The sequence below is a fragment of the Microtus oregoni genome, unplaced genomic scaffold (genome assembly GCF_018167655.1).
Source record: "Microtus oregoni isolate MIOR12 unplaced genomic scaffold, Mior012 000006F_ref0000085, whole genome shotgun sequence".
Classification (NCBI taxonomy): domain Eukaryota; kingdom Metazoa; phylum Chordata; class Mammalia; order Rodentia; family Cricetidae; genus Microtus; species Microtus oregoni.
Genome location: NW_024543065.1, coordinates 47,953,785 through 47,975,254, shown reverse-complemented (window position 1 = coordinate 47,975,254; position 21,470 = coordinate 47,953,785). Strand labels below are relative to the sequence as shown.

At 48.0% G+C, this 21,470-nt stretch overlaps 1 protein-coding gene across 1 annotated transcript; it reads left to right on the top strand.

Moving 5' to 3' along the window:
- Positions 1-13,994: 13,994 nt before the first annotated feature.
- On the top strand, positions 13,995-18,927 carry Selenow (selenoprotein W). The gene is made up of 6 exons (XM_041654091.1): positions 13,995-14,127; positions 15,992-16,016; positions 16,119-16,172; positions 16,363-16,437; positions 16,531-16,629; positions 18,633-18,927. Exons 1-5 carry the CDS (start codon positions 14,099-14,101, stop codon positions 16,612-16,614), a joined length of 267 nt encoding a protein of 88 aa, XP_041510025.1. The 5' UTR covers positions 13,995-14,098; the 3' UTR covers positions 16,615-16,629; positions 18,633-18,927.
- The last annotated feature ends 2,543 nt before the right edge of the window (positions 18,928-21,470 follow it).

Below are 21,470 nucleotides of genomic sequence, written 5' to 3'. Positions count from 1 at the left end.
GGTACAACCCCTCTCCAGCAGAGCCTGCCACCAGTGCTGAATGTATGCAGACCACAGCTCTGCTGGTGGTCTACCACTGAGCCACACCCCAGCCCCTCACTGGGGGATTCTAGGCAGGGGCTCTACCACTGAGCCACACCCCAGCCCCTCACTGGGGGATTCTAGGCAGGGGCTCTACCACTGAGCCACACCCCAGCCCCTCACTGGGGGATTCTAGGCAGGGGCTCTACCACTGAGCCACACCTCCATTACCCTTGAGCTGTATCTTCATATCCACCTCCAGGGAAGCTCTTCCTGTGATTTATCAATCACAGGGTTTCTGGTTCAGTTCCCTTAGATGTTTGCTCAAGATTCAGGTCTCACTGCAATCTCCCTTAGCATCCTGCAGAAAATTATAGTACCTTCTAGTACTCTAGTCCCTTTCCTTGTGGCATTTATCACGCTTGGCCTTTTGTTTATCTTCTTACAACTTCTGTTGTTATTATTTTTGTAATTTTGTTTGTTTTTAAATGGGGTTTTACATAGCTTTACACTATGTAGTGAGGGGCACTCAGTACTGATCTCCTGCTTCCTCCTCCAGTTCTGGGATAGCAGGCAAGCACCATCATGCCTTGCCGGTGTAATTAACAGGTGAGAATAATGGTCGTAACATCTGTAAACCAGCAGATCATGTGTCCAAATGTCAAACACTTCATACAGTGGAGTCTGTAAGGCCCCTGCGAAAGGGAAGCTATATGACTCTTCAGTACCGTGAGAATTCTTGCCTTCCTCCCCTCATGGTTTAGACTTAGTCCTTCCCAGCAAGTCCCAGGCAAATACAAGCTTCTTAGGGGACCAGACAGGAGGGTCCCTCTTCACTTCCTGTTTATAAGCGCCTTTGGCAAGCAACCAAGTTTACATCCTTATAGGGGAAAAATAGAGCTGGAGACGTGGTTTAGTAGTTTTCTGCTCTTGCAAGGATCTGGGTTCAGTTCCCAGTACCTACATCAGGTCCCTATAACCACCTGTAGTCAAGTTCAGAGGATCCAGTGGCCTCTTCTGGCCTCTTACATAGGTGTGTGTGTGTGGTTAGTGCACATACACACACACACACAAATCCATTTTTACTTTGTTTTTGTTTTGACATTGTGTAGACCAGGCTGACCTCAAATTTGGATATCTGCCTGCCTCTGCTGGAATCAAAGGTATGTGTCACCACAGCTGGCCCTAAAGCTTTTATTTTTAAAGATTTGTGTGTATTAAGTGTTTTGCCTGCATGTATGTCTGTGTATCTTGTATATGATGTTCATAGGGGCCAGACGATGGTAGTGGATCCCATGGAACTGGAATTATAGATGGTTGTGAGCCATTATGTGGGTCCTGGGAATTGAACCCAGGTACACTGGAAAGCCTTCATTTTAAAAGAATGCAATAAACAAGCTTGAGATTTTGTTTTGTTAAGTTTTTGTTTTTAAGATGGGGATTCATATAGCCCAGGGTAACCCAGAACTCTCTTGAGGGTGCCCTTGAACTTATGGTCCCCCAGCTTTTATATCCCTTTCTTTAGACAGGGTCTTACTGTAACCTTGGATGGCCTTGACCTCCTGATCCTTGTGCCTTGTGCTCCTGAATGCTGAACAATATGTTCAATTTTAATTTTAATTGAGGTTTTCATACATGTGTACAGTGTATTTTTTTTTTTTTGGTTTTTCGAGACAGGGTTTCTCTGTAGCTTTGGTGCCCGTCCCGGAACTAGCTCTGTAGACCAGGCTGGTCTCGAACTCACAGAGATCCACCTGTCTCTGCCTCCCAAGTGCTGGGATTAAAGGCGTGCGCCACCACCGCCCGGCTGTTTGTTACATTTTTACCTGTCTGTGTGTGTGCTCGTGCATGGGTGCACTCTCCAGACAACTTGCCAAAGCAGGCAATGGAGGTCAGAGGATAAGCTGCAGCTGATTCTCTTGAGTGCTGGGATTAAAGGCATGCGCCACCACCGCCCGGCCTGTAACGGTGTATTTTGATTGTTTTCACCCTCACTCCCAGGAACTCTTGCATGACCTGTTTCCTGCTCTAGAGTAAAAGGAACTGGTATGAAAATGTCAAGTGTTGCCGGGCGGTGATGGTGCATGCCTTTAATCTGCAGAGGCAGGCACTCACTGTGAGTTCAAGGCCAGCCTGGTCTATAAAAGCTAGTTCCAGGACAGGCTCCAGAACTATAGAGAAACTCTGTCTTGAAAAATCAAAAGATCAAACAAGTCAAGCCGGGCGATGGTGGCGCACGCCTTTAATCCCAGCACTCGGAAGGCAGAGGCAGGTGGATCTCTATGAGTTCGAGACCAACCTGGTCTACAGAGCTAGTTCCAGGACAGGCTCCAAAGCCACACAGAAACCCTGTCTCGAAAAACCAAAAAAAAAAAAAAAAAAAAAAAAAATCAAGTCAAATTCCTTGGCCTCCAATCCAAGCTGCAGATGAACAAATCCAGCAGCTCTCTGGACCAGTCTAGAAAGAGGTCGTGAGGGACCCCTGCCCCCACCCCCGACCTCCCCATGCACCCATTCAAAAAGCAGCAGTATCCTGGATGTCCTGGGGTCTGCTCCATGCTGTAGTATGGTTTCTTGAGTGAAGGGTTGTAGGGCAACAGCTGCTCTACACAGTACGCACTGCGCTATGGTTGGCAAGTCGGGCAAAGGGATGGAGATTGAAACACACAGATTTGGGTAACGCCAAGAATGCTCTTTATTGTGTTATAGGGCAGCTTATATAGGGTCTCATTGACTAATGGCCATGCCCTAACTCTTAGCTGCAAGCCCACCAGAAACCACTCCCCTACCATCAGGAACTCTCAAGGGTCTTGTGCTCAGAGCAGCTGCAAACATAGGAAAACAAATTGTTTACTCCGGCAGGCAGGGGGCCACAGGAAATTCAGGGTTTGGGGGTCCACAGTCCCCAACAAAGGATGAGCCGATCCAGCCAGAACTTTTCAGTGGCTAGTGTCTCAAGTACTTTGGTTCTCCTGGAGCTTGGGAGGACCTTGGAACTAGAGTTACAGATGGTTTTCAACATCACGTGGGTGCTGTAAATTGAACCTAGGTCCCTGGAAGAGTAGCCAGTGCTCTTCACTGCTGGACCGTTTCTCCACTTGCTTAAGTTATCATTTTTAGTGTTTGTGTGTGTTGCTCACGGAAGCCAGAGAGGGCCTTGAGGTGTCCAGGAGGGAGACACAGGTAAGCCTCCAGAACTGTCTGGTCTTCTAAGATCAGCAAACTGTCTGGACCGCTGAACTGTCTCTCCTTTCCCCACCCCTTTTTAAGTTGAGATGTGGGGGGTCTCAAGTAGGGCTAGCCTTAAATTTCCTAGGTCACATCAGAGAGCCTTGGATTTCCGATCCTCCTGACTACCTTCTGAGTGCTGGGATTGTGGACATAAGCTACCAAGCCTGCTTTCCCAAGCAAGTACTCCACCAACAGTCTCAGTTCTGAGACTTTTGTCTTAAAAGGATATAAAAGGTTGATTCAGTACAGAAAAAAAATGAACCGCTGGGAGAAAAATGATAGTGAATTTGCTGGAATCCTGCTGCCCCTGAGACTTGGCAAGACATTTGTTGATTGCATGCCAGAGTGGCTAGTCAGTCCCACCCAGCACCAGAACACAAAAACCCCTGGCCCTTACACACTTCCTCCCATTCTTGAAGTGCCAGGCCTTAAGCTTTCTCCCAGATTCCCCTGTTTCCTCACAGCCCCCAAGAGTGAGATCAGCGTGTGAAAAGGACTCTTTTTTTAAAAACAAAACAAAACAAACTCCATTGTTATATCAGTAGTCAGCAAATGACTGGAGAGAAGGTCTCAGTCCTAAATCACTTAGCAGGCAGGTCCGTCATCCAGTGCCAAGGGCACTATCCTCCACTGTACTGGAGGGACTGAAGGGCTTAAGTCACCTGCAGAAAGGAGGTCACACTATCCTGCAACAAGCCCAGGATTTGAAATTGGAATGTGGGTGGGCTCCCTTCCTCTCAGGTCGCTTCTGATGCAATTCCAGATGGGACATGGGCCATTTACTGCATGTGGAACACACATTTCCGGCAGTCTCACTGAGGTTCCGAAGTTTGCCTGATCCTTCAAGGACCATCCCACCCAATGCATGCCATCACCCACCCCAGTGGCCTTCTCTGGCTCTGAGCTTCCTTCCTCCATCAAGTTCCCTGCCGGTGCAGACATTTTGCACCAGAGTCCAGAGCTTGAGACTAAGGTCCTTAGATACTTGGAAAGCATCTCTTAAAAAAAAAAAAAAAAAAACTATTTTCCGTGTTCCACTAACTTTCATTCCCACCTCTCCTTCCCCTGCCATCTGTCTCCACCCTCACATAGAGTACTGTTCTCCAGCCTACAGAACATTCCTTTCTAGGGGAGGGGGAGGGATGACAGGAAGAGCCTTCAGGATAGGCTTTATGGGGGACCGTGGGAGGAATCTAACGAGAGTCCCTTCCCTCACCTATTTATAAAGTGCCTGGTCCTTTTTTTTTTTTTTTAAATGAAGATTTTTATCCTGGAGAAGCCATTCCGAAGGTCATTAAAAAGAAGGAAAGGAAGAATGAAAGAAAGAAAGAAAGGAGGAAGAAAGAACAGTCAAGTAGCGGTGGCACACACCTTTAATCCCTGCACTCAGGAGGCAAAGGCAGGCGGATCTAGTTTGAGGCCAGCCTGGTTTACGAAGGCAGTCCCAGAGAAACACTGTCTTTAATCCCAGCACTCGGGAGGCAGAGGTAGGCGGATCTCTGAGAGTTCGAGACCAGCCTGGTCTACAGAGCTAGTTCCAGGACAGGCTCCAAAGCCACAGAGAAACCCTGTCTCGAAAAACCAAAAAAAAAAAAAAAAAAAAAAAAAAAAAAAAGAAAAACAAAGAAAAACAAAAACAGAAAGGACACCTAAAAGCACTGAGAATTTCTGCCTGACAAGACCAGCCTGAGAAGAGTGTAACATTCGTGACAGAATTCAAATTCAAATCCACCACAAAGAGCTGCTACAAACAAAATGACAAACACCCCTAGAAGAAAATGGTCTAGGGGGCTGGAGAATGGCTCAGTGGTTAAGAGGCCTGGCTGCTCTTCCAGAGGTTCTGAGTTCAATTCCCAGCAACCACATGGTGGCCCACAACCATCTGTACTGAGATCTGGTGCCCTCTTCTGTCATGCAGGCATACATGGAGGCACAACATACAACAGAATGTTGTATACATAATATATAAATAAAATCTACATAATATATAAATAAAATCTTTAAAAAAGAAAATGGTCTAAAGCTTTGAACCAGCAACATAGAAATACAGCTAACCAGTAACCACAGGGAGGAATTCTTAGTCCCAGCTGCTCCCGGGTTTACAGAGATTTTCCTGCCTCTGCCTCCTGAGTGCTAGGGTTGAAAGCCTATACCCATGTCCAACCAGAAACAATTCTTGACTTCTTTGACAAGTAGGCACAAACTAAAAAGGGAAACTTTATGATGGCAGCCTCTGACGAACAGGTGGGGTACTACCCTGCTGGAAAGAGTTAGTATAGCATATAGGAAGAACAAGTTAGCTGAGTCCTACAGTGCCTGCTAGAACTTGTCAGTGAGGGGCTGGGCTGTGGCTCAGTGGTAGAGCCCCTGCCTAGAATCCCCCAGTGAGACACTGGGGGTGTGGCTCAGTGGTGGATCTAGGTGCTGGGGTTTGAATCTGGGTTCTCTGAAAGAGCAGCAAATTCTCCTTTCTGCTGAGCCAACATTCCAGCCTTGAATTGTTTGTTTTGGTTCATGGTTTTAGAGATACATGGTGGGGAGGGCATGGTTGAAGAGAATATTTCACTCAAGATGTCCCAGAAACAAAGAGTAAACAAAGGGAGGAGCAAAGACAGGATGTATGCTGACATACATCCTGGTGATGTTTCTCAAGCTGGGCCCCACCCCCTGCCTTTGGCCACCTCCTAGACATCAGTCATATCGTGAGCTCATTGAGATACCAATGATGCATTGGGCCAGAGCCCTTGGGATCTGATCCTCTCTGAAAAACCCTTACAGACGGGCCCAGCCATATGCTTTGCTTGTTTTGCTTATCATGTGCAGGTATAGGGGTCAGAGGACAACTTTCATAGGAGTCCATTCTCTTCCTCCACCATGTGAGTTCTGGGGTTTGAACTCAGGTCTTCAGGCTTAGCAGCAAGCACCTTTACCCGCGGAGCCTTCTCACGGGCCCACCATATAGATAAACATCATGAAATTTAAAACATATTTTGCTACGTGAAACGCTAAAGCTCAAGCATCCTAGAATCCCATTTGTGAGCTGTGTTCAGATTGGGCTATCCCACAGAGGTGGACTTTGTGGGTGGGGAAATGCCTCCTCCCATGTTTCCTCTGACCCCAAGAGTCACTGTCACTGACTGTGGTCTGCTGTTTCCGAAGAGTTCACACTGGAGCACAGGGAGAGTAAAGGTCAGGGCTCATTTTCTAGCAGGAGAGAAACTGAAAATACATAGCTCAGAGCTGGGGAAGACTGAGCAAGACCTGCTGCTGTACTTAGCTGATGTGGGAGTCCCCTGTGTGTTGCTTGTATTGGTTAAATAATTGCTTTGGTATAGATCTTGGTTTATTGATACATTTTTTTTAAATATTTATTTATTATGTATACAATGTTCTGTCTGTGTGTATGTCTGCAGGCCAGAAGAGGGCACCAGACCTCATTACAGATGGTTGTGAGCCACCATGTGGTTGCTGGGAATTGAACTCAGGACCTTTGGAAGAGCAGGCAATGCTCTTAACCACTGAGCTATCTCTCCAGCCCATATTGATACAAATTTAAGGTCAGTTTTGTTATATGTATATTTCTGCTCTTGATTAAGGTATTATGATTGTGTAGTTCATTTAAAAATGGAATGTATAATTAAGAAATATAGACTAATAGATAATCCTCTATAATAGTCAAGTTTGGAGTCATGTTAGTTAGATTTTCTGATGTATAGAAGTATATTTCAGTTAGATAGGTATTCTTCAAATCTTTCAGAGACCTTCAGAATGTGGCATTTAAAATGTTTAAGAACTTAAGACTTTTCATGACAGTGAGACACATCTACTCCTGGCAGCACCAAGTTACTTCAAGAGGAACATGGGCATCGAAGAGGCTCCTTATGGAGTTGGTTAGCCATTTGGGCAAAAAACTGCTCTTGCCTGGACTGCTTAACTGAACATGCTGTGCCCACAGAGAAATGACTGCTGAACTTGCCTGAAAGTGAGATGATCCTTTGGGGTTCCAGCTTCATGATACAAAAGAAAGTGACTAAACTGTCTTTGAAATGTCCTGCTTCATGGAAAAGTCTGCCAGATACTATGGGCCTATAGGCTAAAGATGGATACCCCAACAGTACAGAAGAACTTAGGGTAACTTGTCCAGGCAGCGAGATGTCTCTGTCATTTCTAGAGTTTTGGAAGTTGCTTAAAATGCACTTTCTGTTTACTTAGATAATATTTTATCCTTCTGGAGTCTCTGATAGAGTTGAAAAATTTATAGTTATAGTTTTCCTTAGTTATGATAAAGGATAAAGTAAATAGAAATATTGTAACTGTAATTCTCACTTGATACCTGTTATATGTAATTTTACTATGTTAAAGTTAAAACCTTCCTTTTTATTTAAACAGAAAAGGGGAGGTGATGTGGGAGTCCCCTCTGTGTGTTGCTTGTATTGGTTAATGAATAAAGAAACTGCCTTGGCCTAATAGGGCAGAACTTAGGTAGGCGGAAAAGACAGAACTGAATTCTGGGAGGAAGAAAGTAGAGTCAGAGAGACACCATGCAGCTGCTGGAGACAGACACGGGGAATTTTACTCGGTAAGGCACTGCCACATGGCGATACACAGATTAATAGAAATGGGTTAAACTAATACAAGAGTTAGCCAATAAGAAACTGGCCCTCCTCCTACACTTAGCAGTATTAGTTCAGGATTTCTCTCCCATGAAACAGTGGGGGTGGTCTCCTTCCTTGTGTAGGCAGAGGCTTTCTTAGAAGCCTCCTTACCCATACTTGTCTGTTACAGATTCGTTAGAGACAGGAATGTTATATACAACTGTTGCCATAGCGCTTGAGAGGCTGAGGAGCTCATGGTCTAGCCTGGACCACAAAGCAAGACCCTGTTTCAAAATAATCAATCAGAGAGAGAAAAAAGATCATAAAGTGCTGGAAGACATTCTGGTTGAGGAGATTACTAGGGGAAAGGGCAAAGATATCCTGTGTATGGTGCTTAGGAGGGTTCTTTAGGACCCAGTGGGAGCCTGCCAGACCAGCTCTGATGTTCTTCTCTGATCTGTCTCATCAGCTTGGCCATCTCAGACACCCAGACACCAACTGATCCGTAGTGTTCCCAACCTTGCTTTTTCTTTTATTTATTTTATTGGTGTTTTTGCTTGTATATATGTCATATGTAGAGGGTGTCAGATCACCCAAAGCTGGAGTTACTGGGGTTGTGAGCTTGCTGACATGGCTGCTGGGAGCAGAAATTCAGTTCTCTGAAAGATCATGGAGCCACCAATCCAGCCCCTGGCCTTGCTGTTTGAACCCTAATAAAGGAGCTGGAGAAATAGCTCAGGGCTTAAGAGCACTGGCTGCTCTTCCAGAGGACCGGGGGTTCGATTCCCATTCCCCACATGGCAGCTCACAACCATCTGTAACTCCAGTCTCAGAGGATCCAATGTCCTCTTCTGGCCATCACTGGCACTGTGTGCAGGTGGTTTCCATATGCACCTGCAGGCAAAACAAACACATAAAGTCAAAGTAAATCCAGTAATTTATTTCAATTAAGGAAAATGGGAGCTGAGTGTGGAGCGAGCACACCTTTAATCTCAGCACTTGGGAGGCAGAGGTAGTCGCAGCTCTGTGAGTTCAAGGCCAGCCTGGTCTGCAAGGCGAGTTCCAGGACAGCTAGGGCTGTTAAACAGAGAAACCCTGTTTTACAAAAGAAAAGAAAGGAAAGGAAAAGGAGAGAGAGAGAGAGAGAGAGAGAGAGAGAGAGAACAGTGTTTCATATATTGGGTAAGGTGTCAAGCACGGGCAATTCCAGAACTGATAGAGGCAGGAGGATCAGAAGTTCAAGGTCATCCTTGACTCTGTAGTGAGTTCAAGGCTAGCCTAGGCTACAGGAAACCCTATTTTATCTTATTTTATTTATTTATTTATTTTTGGTTTTTCGAGACAGGGTTTCTCTGTGGCTTTGGAGCCTGTCCTGGAACTAGCTCTGTAGACCAGGCTGGTCTCGAACTCACAGAGATCCACCTGTCTCTGCCTCCCAAGTGCTGGGATTAAAGGTGTGCGCCACCATTGCCCGGCTAGGAAACCCTATTTTAGAAAAGAGGATAAGGCTGGATAGAAGAAGGTGAAGGGAGGGAATTGAGAAGAGAATGAGTTAACCGTGTTCCTACAAAAGCGAGACTCCAGCCTGGGTGGTGGTGGCGCACACCTCTAGCCCCAACACTCAGGAGGCAGAGGCAGGCAGATCTCTGTGAGTTCTAGGCCAGCCTGGTCTACAGAGAGAGTTCCATGACAGCCCTGGTGGTAACACAAGAGAAACCCTATCTCAAAAAACAAAATAAACAAAACAAACAAACAAACAAACAAAGCCAGATTCCCACACGACCTCAGCAGGGTGAGGAGGGAAATGGGTGGCAGATGATATCAGAGATAAGAGACCAAGTCCTGCAGAGATTGGCGTCCCTTCCTGAGGACTTGCCAATGGAGAGAGTGCAAGCTGTGGTCAGTGTGACCTGGTGCCCTCTGGTGGCTGCGTGAAAACCAAGCTTAGGAATAAAAGCTTTTTTAATTTTAAGACTGGAAAACTTTAAAAAAAAAAAAGATTTATTTATTTATTATGTATAGAGTGTTCTGTCTGCATGTATGCCTGCAGGCCAGAAGAGGGTGCCAGATCTTATTGTAGATGGTTGTGAGCCACAAATTGAACTCAGGATCTCCAAAAGAGCAGCCTTAATCTCTGAGCCATCTTTCCAGCCCAAGGATGAAAACTTTTAAAGATTTATTTTATTATGTTAATTATGCCTATGTGTATGTGTGGATACATGGGTGTGAATGCAGGTTTTCCTGCCTTGCCGAGGTGTCAGAGACCCCTGGAGTTGGAGTTACAGGCAGTTTTGTGATATTCCAGAGCGGTTCTGGGAATTGAACATAGGTCCTCTGCAAGAGGAGCAAGTGCTCTTAACCACTGAGCCATCTCTCCAGCCCATTTTTTGTTTGTTTGTTTGTTTTTGGTTTGTTTCTTTGAGACAGAGTTTCATTATGTAGCTCAGGCTGGTTTTTTTTTTTTTTTTTTTTTTTGGAGCCCACAGAGTTCTGCTTGCCTCTCTGCTTCTTGAGTGCTGGGATTAAAGATGTATGCCACCATGCCTACTTTATGAGACCCTATTTTCAAAAAATAGAAAAAAGCCTTGGCAGTAAGGGTTTATTCCTTCAATTCCAGCACTCAGGAGGAAGAAGCGTGTGGATCTCTTAGAGTTCAAGGCCAGCCTGACCTACAGAGCAAGTTCCAGGACAGCCTGGAGTACACAGAGAAACCCTATCTCGAAAAAGCAATAAATAAATGGTAAGTGGATCTCTGTGAGTTCGAGGCCAGCCTGGTCTACAGAGCTAGTTCCAGGACAGGCTCCAAAGCCACAGAGAAACCCTGTCTCGAAAAAACCAAAAAAAAAAAAATGGTAAGAATGCAAGTAATGAAATAATAAATAAATAATATAAAAAAGAAGAATGAGCCGGGCGGTGGTGGCGCACGCCTTTAATCCCAGCACTCGGGAGGCAGAGGCAGGTGTATCTCTGTGAGTTCGAGACCAGCCTGGTCTACAAGAGCTAGTTCCAGGACAGGCTCCAAAACCACAGAGAAACCCTGTCTCGAAAAAAAAAAAAAAAAAAGAAGAAGAATGAATGTCTTTAATACGACCTATTATGTGATTTATGTGTGTACTCATTGAGTGTGCATACATGTGTGTGTATGTCTGTATATGTTTTGTGTACACAGGTCAGAGGTCAATGTCAGGCTCTTTCTCAGTTACTCTCCACTGTATTGTTCATTTTTTGTTTTTTAGTGGTGCTAGGGGGTTGAACCCAGAACCAGTTGCATGCTCTGCCACTGTGCTACTTCATAAACCTCCCCCAATCTTTTTTTAAGAAAGGGTCTCTCACTGAACCTAAAGTTCTGAATTTGCCTAGGCTGGGTGGGCAGCTAGCTCCAGGCCTCTCTGCTTGTCCTCCCTCTGCAGTGTGGAGCTTCCAGGTACCACACCAAGCTTAGCAGCTTGTGTCAGTCAGCACTGGGGATCGAACTCAGGACCCTCATGCTTAGGCGTAGTAAGCACTTTACCCACCGAGTCATGAGTCATCTCCCTAGCCCCTATGAGTATGATTTCTGGAGCTTAGGAAGTTATGTTGTTCAAAGGATGTCATTTACAACTGACCCAGTCCAAAGATTAAGCAAAGATTTTAAATTAAGTTTAAAAATAAATGAGCCATTTATTTTATTTTAAAGAATTTCCTAGCCAGGTGGTGATGGCGCACATCCTTTACTCTTAACCACTGAGCCATCTCTTTAACTGGTAAATAATTCTCCTGTAAGCCAAGCAGCTCCAAAGATGGCCAGTGACCAGCAGAAGTGACACCAGAGGCAAGGGTCAGAGTTTTCCCTCCAGTCCCGGATATAACCAGCCCCACAGCTGCCTTGATCTCAGATTTCTGGCCTCCGGGAGTGAGATGAGGTGAGTCCGCCGTTCAAGCAGGGGGGGGGGGGCACTTTGTAAGGGCAAGTAAAGGGGTCTGGCTGCGTTGTACACAAGGCAGACTTCTCCAGAAGGAATTGTTTTCCGTCCGTGCTGCAGCTGATTCTTGGAGGAAAAGCAGGAGTCCGGGTGAGAGGGTTAAACCAGCCTGTGCAAAGGCCCTGAGGCAGGAATGTGGCTGAGGTCCCTGCTAGAACCTCAGCGGTCCCTCTCACTGGAGCACTGGGAGAACCATAGTGACCCGACAGGCCCACGTACCGTGGGATGGTTGTTCCAAGGATGCTGGGAACCATGGGAGAACGTGAGCTATGAAGCATTCCCATTTGACTGTGTTCATTGCTCTCCAAGACTGGCTCATTATTCCTTTTCAGACTGTGAACGCACAAGTCGATGCTCTGCAGACAGCGAGGACGGGACACTGCACTTAGCCTGCCAGAAATGATCAGTGAGGACAGAGGAAAGCTTCTGCTTATCCTCATTAAGTTCTCCCCAGCACACGTGCCAGATTCCGGCTCTAATTCTTTCCAGGAATCTGAGTGCATGAACACCCCATCCTTTTAGGGAAGTGCAATTTTCTTATGGCTTTGGCCTCTGAATCCCCAGTTGCCAGCTCACTCCTGTGAGGTCAAGGGGGAAATGAATGGTTCAAATTTTATTCTTCCGTGGGAGACTCAAAGTTCACCATCTGCATACAGGTTAGGACACTGATAGGGTACAAACGAGGCCAGGTGGGAAGGATACTGATATTTCCTTATTTGGCCCCTGGTGGCCGTTGGTGGGGGTAACCAGTGATGTCAGTTACCGACTGTCAGGTAAGGAGCCGAATGTATTCCAGCACTCAGAGACAGAGGCAAGCAGATGCCTGTGATTTCAAGGCTAACCTGGTCTACAGGGTGGGTTCCAGGACAGCCAAAGCTACAGAGAAACCCTGTCTCAAAAAATAAACCCCTCAAAAACCAAATCAAACCAACCAACCAAACAAAACAAAGAATGCCAGGTGAGATAAACATCTCTCCTGGAGAGCAGTCCTTGGCGAGGGTTGGGCTATGATGGGCCGATGTGCATCCATAGAGTGTGGAGGACAAGAAACTAGACAGCAATACGTAATTTCCACGTGAACAAATATCTCCTGCGAGTGAATCTGCCCAGCTTCCATAAAGAGAAACGGAAGCTCAGGAGTCCTAAAATCCCTTAAATCAGATTGTCCTTTCACTTTATTTTGGAGACAGTCTCTCTATGTAGTCCTGCCAGCTCTGGAATTCCCTACGTAGCCCAGGCTGGACACAAACTAAGAGATCTCTCAGCACAGGTTTTCTCTGTAGCTTTGGAGCCTGGAACTAGCTCTTGTAGACCAGGCTGGCCTCGAACTCACAGAGATCTGCCTGCCTCTGCCTCCCGAGTGCTGGGAGTAAAGGCGTGCGCCACCACTGCCCGGTTCACACCTGGCTTTTTTGTTGTCTCTTTTAGACAACTGCTAATGTAGCCAAGGCTAGCAAGGATGACCTTGAACTCATAATTCTTCACTTCAGTCTCCTTCCCAAGTGCTGGAATTACAGGTTTGTGCCACCGTCCGCAGTTTCTGTGGTCCTGGGGATCTACACCAGGATTTCACACATCCTAGGAAAGAATTCTACCAACTGAGCTACAGCCCAAGCCCCATTCCAGCACTTTCTATGTACCCTTCTGCTGGAAGATGGCGAGAAGGCGCAAAATGAGGGTCCCACGCTTTTGGGGTAGGTATCCTGGGGTCCGACTGCCAGGCTGTGTTGAGACAGCTAGGCCTGAAGTGCACTCTGCAACGCTGGGACTCCCAGCTTCACTTTTTCAGACCTAGGGTCCATCTACCCTGAATCATTCCGGGCTGGGACCCACCCCAATTGCCTGTCCCCGGAGGAGGATGGGGAGCATGCGTCGTGCGCCTCAATTTCCCAGCGCAGCACCTCCTAGGAACACTGTAACCGAACTTCAGTCTTAGCCAATTCTCTGCCTCGAGCCGCCGCCCTGAGGTCTGAACCATTCTAGCAAGAAGGAGCGACAGTGAGGGGCGCACAGGTGACTGGTCCTAGAGACACCATCTATGGAGACAACCGTAGGATATCAAGGGAACAAAATGGGCTTCTGGGTGAGGGGTCACATTTGTGGTTACAGCCCTCGCCGTGTACCGGAGCCTCGGTCCCCGCTATCCTGATCCCCCCCCGCCACTGCGCACTTGGTTTGCTCCACCTCTTGAGGGAGTAGGGCTGTGCGCACGGCCCCAAACCCAGACCTCGAGGTCCTCGTTGCTCGTGGGTCGGGTCCTCGCGCTGTGCGGGGACGCGATCTGGAGCAATGGCGCTCGCCGTTCGAGTTGTGTATTGGTAAGTCTCGTTGACTACAGACATCCCTCCCCCAATTCCCCGTTCCCAGTCCTTTGTGCCAGGGACTCCCTTCCCAGCTCCCCATCTTTTGTGCCCTTCCCTGTTCCCCAGCCTTTCTACCAGGGACTGTGTACAGTGACTGCACCCCAGACCCCACCACAGGGAGGGACTTTCAAGTGGGTGGGGTGGAAATAACAGAGCCTCGAGCCAGATTCTCCGCATTTGACAGCTGGGGCCTCTCACCCTGTGTAAGTGGAAACTGATGCTTGGGTTCTTTTGGTCATCTGACTCAGCGCTGAGGGGAGGGAAAGGGTAGCATCGGGTTTCTCTGGGGACCTTTGCCTGTCGACAGGCGGTTTCCCTTCCCCCTTTCTGAGCAGCACCGTGTTAGAGAAGGCTGGATGGAGGCTGTTGTGTGGGGTATAGGGAAGACTCGGATACATGGTGTCGCGGTGGGTTGGCATATAAGCGCTGTCGGGAGCTCTGGGGATGCCCTGTATCTGCATTGTAGTGCGAGTTACTGTTGCTCACCCCTCCCAGTGTGTACCTGAAAAAGGACGAATTGAGCCACGGAGGGGTGGTGGTGGTGCACGCCTTCAATCACAACAGAGGCAGGTGGAACTCTGAGTTCCAAGTCAGCATGGTCCCCTTAGCCAGATCCAGGCAACCAGGGCTACATAGTGAGACCCTTTCTCCAAAGGAGAAAAAGGGGTCGTGTGGGGTGGATAGTAGGCGTGAGGATGTAGCTCAGTGGTAGAGCATTTGCCTGGAATTCGCCAGGCCCTGGGTTCAGTTCCCATCAATAAAAACAAACAGAATAAAACAACTCTTCCTGGCCTCTGATGAGTGGGTGCTGATGCTGTTGACCCCACTCCTTTTCTGGCCCTAGTTCCCCTTCTGTAGTGTGAAGGGGGTGATGGTGGCAGTTAACCTGTCAGAAACTATGATTGTGCCCTTACTAGAGGCGGGCACAGAAAGGCCCGCCTTTTTTCTTGATTTTTTTTTATTCTTCTGCAACTAATACTCAACCAGCATGCAGTGATTGATAAGTGCCTGCTGGATTGATTCCCTACCCCTGAAGGCCCTTGAGGGAGGGGTAGCTATCTCCATTTTACAGAATATGAAACCCAGGCTGGGAATGAGGCAGGGCTAGCTTGAGGTCCTACTACAGATGACGCTATAACTTGAATCTGGGTTCCCTGGTCCTCTCATCCGCCTTGAGGATCAGTCCCAATTTTCAAGATGTCTTTAAAACCCTGCTTTGATGCATGCTCCCATGAGGCCACTGCACCAGATTCCAGCCCGGAATGGTCTGTGGGGGTGGGTTGGAGTTGAGGAGCTTGTGTTTCATACTGGGTGTTGGGGAGAGTTGGGATTCCTGAGTGACAGTCAGGCGGGGGAGAGGGTGGGTGAGATTCTACGGAGGCAGCTTTTGTCCTAATTCACATCCCTCTGTCATCTCGGTGTCCCGCTGCCTCCCCTCTTCCTCTGGTCTCTCTTGTTTGGTGCTGGCTTTCTGTGTGTCTCTCTGTACTGTTACCCATCTCTTGTGTGATATCTATCTTCCCCCTCTTGTGGGCCCTTGCCACTCCCCTGCATCCTCATCTGGATATCTATCTGTCCCCTGCATCCTCACCTGGATATCTCTCTATCTGTCCCCTGCATCCTCATCTGGATATCTATCTGTCCCCTGCATCCTCATCTGGATGTCTTTCTATCTGTCCCCTGCATTCTCATCTGGATATCTCTCTATCTGTCCCTGCGCCCCTTCGTCTCGCCCATTGCCTGCCTCACTTGGACACCCGTGCTGTCTTGGATCCATGCTGCCCTGGTGGACTGTGACAACCCTGGATTCACCTACCAGTGGAGCTTGAGGCTACAAGCCCAAGGTGAGTGACGTTTCTCAGGAGTGTCTTGAAATAGGTCAGGATGGGCATACCAAGGGGAGGATTTCTTGAGCCTGGTTCTGACCCCCCCGCTCCCATTTTCAGTATCTCCAGCTCAAGGAGAAGCTAGAACATGAGTTCCCCGGATGCCTGGACATTGTGAGTCTTGGAATGGGGATGGAATTACATGGGTCCCTTTTTTGTCATTTGGAACTGGGAGGCAGTGTGGGTGGGTTAGGCCAGTCTTTTGCCTTATCCTTTTGACTTATATACTTCACTCCCTGGGACTTGGCATGGACGGTACGCCTAAGAGGACATCTCAATCCTATCTAACTCCTCTTTTCCTCAGTGTGGCGAGGGGACTCCCCAGGTCACCGGGTTCTTTGAAGTGACAGTAGCAGGGAAATTGGTTCACTCCAAGAAGGTAAATCCATCTTGTTGTGGGGCAGGGGGGTCACATGGCTATGGCCTCGATGTGTGAGACCTAGCTCTACCCTTTCCTCTCTTCTCTCTTCAGAGAGGTGATGGCTACGTGGATACAGAAAGCAAGTTTCGGAAACTGGTAGCCGCCATCAAAGCTGCCCTGGCTCAGTGCCAGTGAGACCTGGAGGCAGGGGTAAGGGGGCTGCTGGGAGATGGGGTACCACCTTGGGGTGTTGTATGGACTCTCAGAGCGGAGAGTGAGAATGGCCATATCCCAGAGTCCCTTGGAGCCAGGAGGGATCACACCTAAGGGGTCACAGAGTGGTACTGTGGAGGTGATGGGGGCAAGGGGCTTGCCTTAAGTGGCCTTCTTGATTCTGGAATGGAAGATGCTAAAGGAAGTCAGGTTTGTGGTTGAGGATGTGGTTTAGTTGGTGGAGTGCTTGTCTACCACGCAGGAAGCTCAGGGTTCCATCTCCAGCACTCCAAAACTGGATGGAGTGACTCACCGCTCGAATCCCAGCACTCAGGAGAGCAGGAATAAGCACCTCCTGAGTCCGTGCCTGAATAAATCAAAACAGTGGCGCTGGAGAGATGTCTCCGTGGTTAAGAGCACTGGCTACTCTTGCAGAGGACACGGGTTCAGCCCCCAGGGCTGATGAGGTGGTTCACAGTTACCTGTAACTGCAGTTCCAGAGAATCTAACATCCTCTTCTGGTCTCTGAGGGCACTGCACACACAGGGTGCACAGACATACATGCAGACAAACACTGCATACACATAAAACACAAAACAAAATAAAACATAAAACAAAAGAATGGGCATTGTGGGGCAGCCTGTGATCTGAACATTTTGGAAGTAGGGGCAGGAGGATCAAGAAGTCATCCTTAAGATGGATTCTTATTCAGTCCTAAGAATCCTCCTTAGCTACACAGTTAGTTTGTGTGGAGGTGGTTTGGGTTAAGAGCGCTTGTTGCTCTTGCCAAGGACCTAGGTTCGATTCCCAGCACCATGCTGTGATTTACAATAATTCTGACTCCAGTTCCAGGGAATCTAATGTACTCTTCTGACCTCCATGGGCGCCAAGCACTCAGGTTCTTACACGCAAACACTGACACACAAAATGAATAAGTATAACAATAACTGCTCAAGATCCCTGGTAGTTTGGCCCTAGATTGCCTTTGTCCCTTTGACAGGAAGTAGGTTTTTAATGCATTGATTTTATTTATTTTGGTTTATTGAGACAGCTAATAGCCTTGGCTGCCCTGGGACTTGAATTGTAGATCAGGGTGATCTTGAACTCTCTCTCAGTAGTGTTGGGAATAAAGGTATGAACTACCATTGCATTTTTTTTTTGTTTGTTTGTTTTGGTTCCCCGTCGGGGAATCGAACCCCGGTCTCCCACGTGACAGGCGGGGATCCTCACTAGCATTTTTTTTTTTTTTTTAAATTAGGACTTGAACAGTGCTTCATGCGTGCTAGGCAAAAGCTCTACCACCGAGCCACACCCCAGCCCCTCACTGGGGGATTCTAGGCAGGGGCTCTACCACTGAGCTACACCCCAGCCCCTCACTGGGGGATTCTAGGCGGGGGTTCTACCAGTAAGTCACACAAAGGGGGTTCTTAGCAGGAGCTCTACCCCTGAGCTACCTTTATGTGAGACAGTTCTGTCTGGTTGGCTGGGCTGGCTTGAACCCACAGCGGAGACTCGACTTTGTTTTCTTGCCAGTTGTTCTGTGTGTGCTCTAAACTCAGCCCCGACAACTGGGCAGCACTTGCTGGCCCAGTCGGAACTAAGTCCTAGTTTCTCACTCCACAACCCAGAAGATAGTTCCTTCCATCCTCTCTGCCCTGGTATTAGTTCCTGTACCTTGGTCTAGAACTGGGTATCACGTCCCATACCCGGTGGACTAGATGCCCACTCCCAGGATGCTTTGTACCAGGAATCTAGTTACAGTTTCAGCTCATCCACACCCAGTTTCTCATCTGTAAAAGGAGCACTTGAGAGGCTGAGGCAGGAGGATTGCCACGGCTGCAGGAATGTGCCCCCACACCTGGCTATGCTTGAGAGACTGAGGCAGGAGGATTGCCGAGGCTGCAGGACTGTGCCCCCCCACGTGGCTTTGCTTCCCTCCTATAGTATAGTCCTCTCTCCTCTGCCTCTGAAGCTAACCTCTCTCTCTCTCTCACCCCCAGTCCTGAGACCTCCTGGCAGCCGCCTTATGACAGGAAGGACTGAAATGTCTCAAAGACCTGTGGTCCTTCTTCGATGCTCCTGCGGCCACCAAGTCAGGCCAGAGATCGCCTCTGTGAGGGGGTGTGCCTCCCCAGAATCCACCTGTGCACACACCCTGCCCTGCCCTTCTGCCCCCTTCCTCACCTCTCCCTGAATTCCTCCGTGTCTTCCACCTACCCTTTTGCCTTGGTTTCCCTTCTGCAGCTCAGCTGCCAAATGTTCCCAGTTGAATAAAAGCTGGATGAGGCAACTCAGGGCAGAGGCGGTTTATTTGGGTCACAGTTCATCCTGGCAGGGAAGCCAACATAGCAGGAGCTTGAAGAGGCTGGCCACATGGATTCTGTTGTCGGGAAGCAGAGATGGGGCTGGGGAATCAGCTCAGCAGGTGAAGGCCCTTCCTGCCAAGACTGATAGCTGAGTTCCTTCCTTGCGACCCACATGGTGGGAGGAGAGAACCAGCTGCAGCTTATCCTCTGACCTCCATTGCCTGCTTTGGCGAGTTGTCTGGAGAGTGCACGCATGCGCGAGCACACACACAGACAGGTAAAAATGTAACAAACGGAGTGACACTTGGCAGGCAGATCTCTGAGTTCGTGGCCAGCCTGGTCTACAAGAGCAAGTTCCAGGACAGCTAGGGCTGTTACAGAGAGAAACCCTGTCTCGGAAAAATAAAAAATAAAAACAAAACAGAGCCACCCTCCTGCTCAGCTCATATAGTCAAAAGTACCGTATTCAGGAAATGGTTCACTCATAGTCAGCTGAAGAGCCATCTCTCCCTGGCTTCTCTTTCCAGAGGACCCTGGGTTCAGTTCCCAGCACCCACACTGTGACCCACAACCAGCTGTAACTCCAGTTCTAGAGGATCTGGTTGGCCTCTTCAGGCATGCACATGGTGCATATGCATGCAGGCAAAAGCACACACACACATCTATATATACATATACATACATATATAGATATATAATTTTTTTCTTTTTGTTTTTTTTTTTTTTTTTCAAGACAGGGTTTCTCTGTGTAGCTTTGGAGCCAGTTCTGGAACTTGCTCTGTAGACCAGGCTGGTCTCCAACTCGCAGAGATCTACCTGTTTCTGCCTTCTAAATGCTGGGATTAAAAGCATGTGCCACCACTGCCCAACATTTAAAATAGATGGTAATTCCCCCATCTCCCATTTTTTCCTCGATTTTTGTCAAGCTTGCAGACAACAGGCTGGCCTTGAACTTTCTATGTCGCAAAGGACAACCCTTTGAAGTCGAATCCTGCCTCCACCTCCTGGATGCTCAGACTTCACAGGCATCTGCCACTGTTTCCCCCACCCCCAGTGTGTCATTAATGTTGGTAGCTACACGATACCTCATCAGATAGATACCTGCTGCATTTTGTCTACCATTCACCTGTTGTGTCTAAACACCCATGCACAGTTCTTTTGCTGTGGACCAAGGCCTTGAATTGCTGGGTCTGTAGTCCCATCCTCCATGGCAAAGGTCACATGAGGACACTTGTAGAATTTATTTCCTTCTGAATTGAGGAACTTGGTCAAGGGACTAGAAAAGTTTAATTTTGTGTCCAAACACAATCTCCTTAGTACCCAAGCAAAAAGCTACTTGTTGTGGTGTGGTCCTGTACCTCTAACCCGGAGCCGGAGAGGTAAAGATCTCTGGGGCCAACAAGTCCAGCTGAATCACCCAGTCCACGTTCTGATGGTCTCAAAAAGCAAGGCAGATAGCTGGCAAGATGGCTCAGTGTGTAAAGGTGACTGCTGTCAAACTTCAAGACATGAATGCCATCCCAAGAGCCCATACGGTGAAGGCCAGCCATTCTGGACTCCTTGAGAACACACAGTGGTGAACACACCTTCATTTCCAGGACCGTGAGGCAGAGGCAGGGGGATCTCTGAGTTGGAGGCCAGCCTGGCCTACAGAGTAAGTTCCAGGACAGTCAGGGCTCTGCAGAAAAACCCTGTCTCCAAAAGCAAAAACAAAGATAGACTAAAACCTGAGCCCTCACAGTGCCCACTTGTGGCCATGCCTGGGAACTGCTCCTCAGCTGTTGGCACCACGGAGCTGAGCAACCAGTCTTTCCCACCATCTCCGGGTTGCCTGTTCCAGAAGGCCGAGCAATGGGAATCATGCAGTCTATAGTCTTTTCAGACTTCAGGCAACAGGTTTACTCCAGACATGGTTCAGGCCTGTAGTCTCAGCTACCCTGGTGCCTACCCTAAGTTCAAAGCTGGCATGGAGTCACAGGCTAAAACTCTCAACATAGTAAAAGTATTGGGTAATCTAGTCATGCAGAATACCTCCGTTATTCTAGAATGTTCTTTTGGGAAGCATTCGTCTAGATTTTTTTTTTTTTTTTTTTTGAGATGGGGTTACTCTGTAGCTTTGGAGCCTGTCCTGGAACTAGCTCTTGTAGACCAGGATGGCTTTGAACTCACAGAGATCTGCCTGCCTCTACCTCCCGAGTGCTGGGATTAAAGATGAGCGCCACCACCACCTGGTTTAACCATTTTTTTTTTACATTTTTATTTTTTTAAACAATTTTTTAAAAAAAAATTTTATATACTAATCTCAGTTCCTTCTCCCTCTCCTCCTCTCACACCCTCTCCCCACTCCACTTCCCATCCACTCCCCAGAAAGGGTGAACCTCTCTTGGGGATTCAGAGTCTGTCACATCACTGGAGGCAGGAGCAAGGCCCTCTCCCTTATCTAGGCTGAGCAAGGTATCCCTCCAAAGGGAATGGGATCCAAAAAGTCAGTTCTTACACTAGGGATAAATACTGGTTCTATTGCTAGTGGCC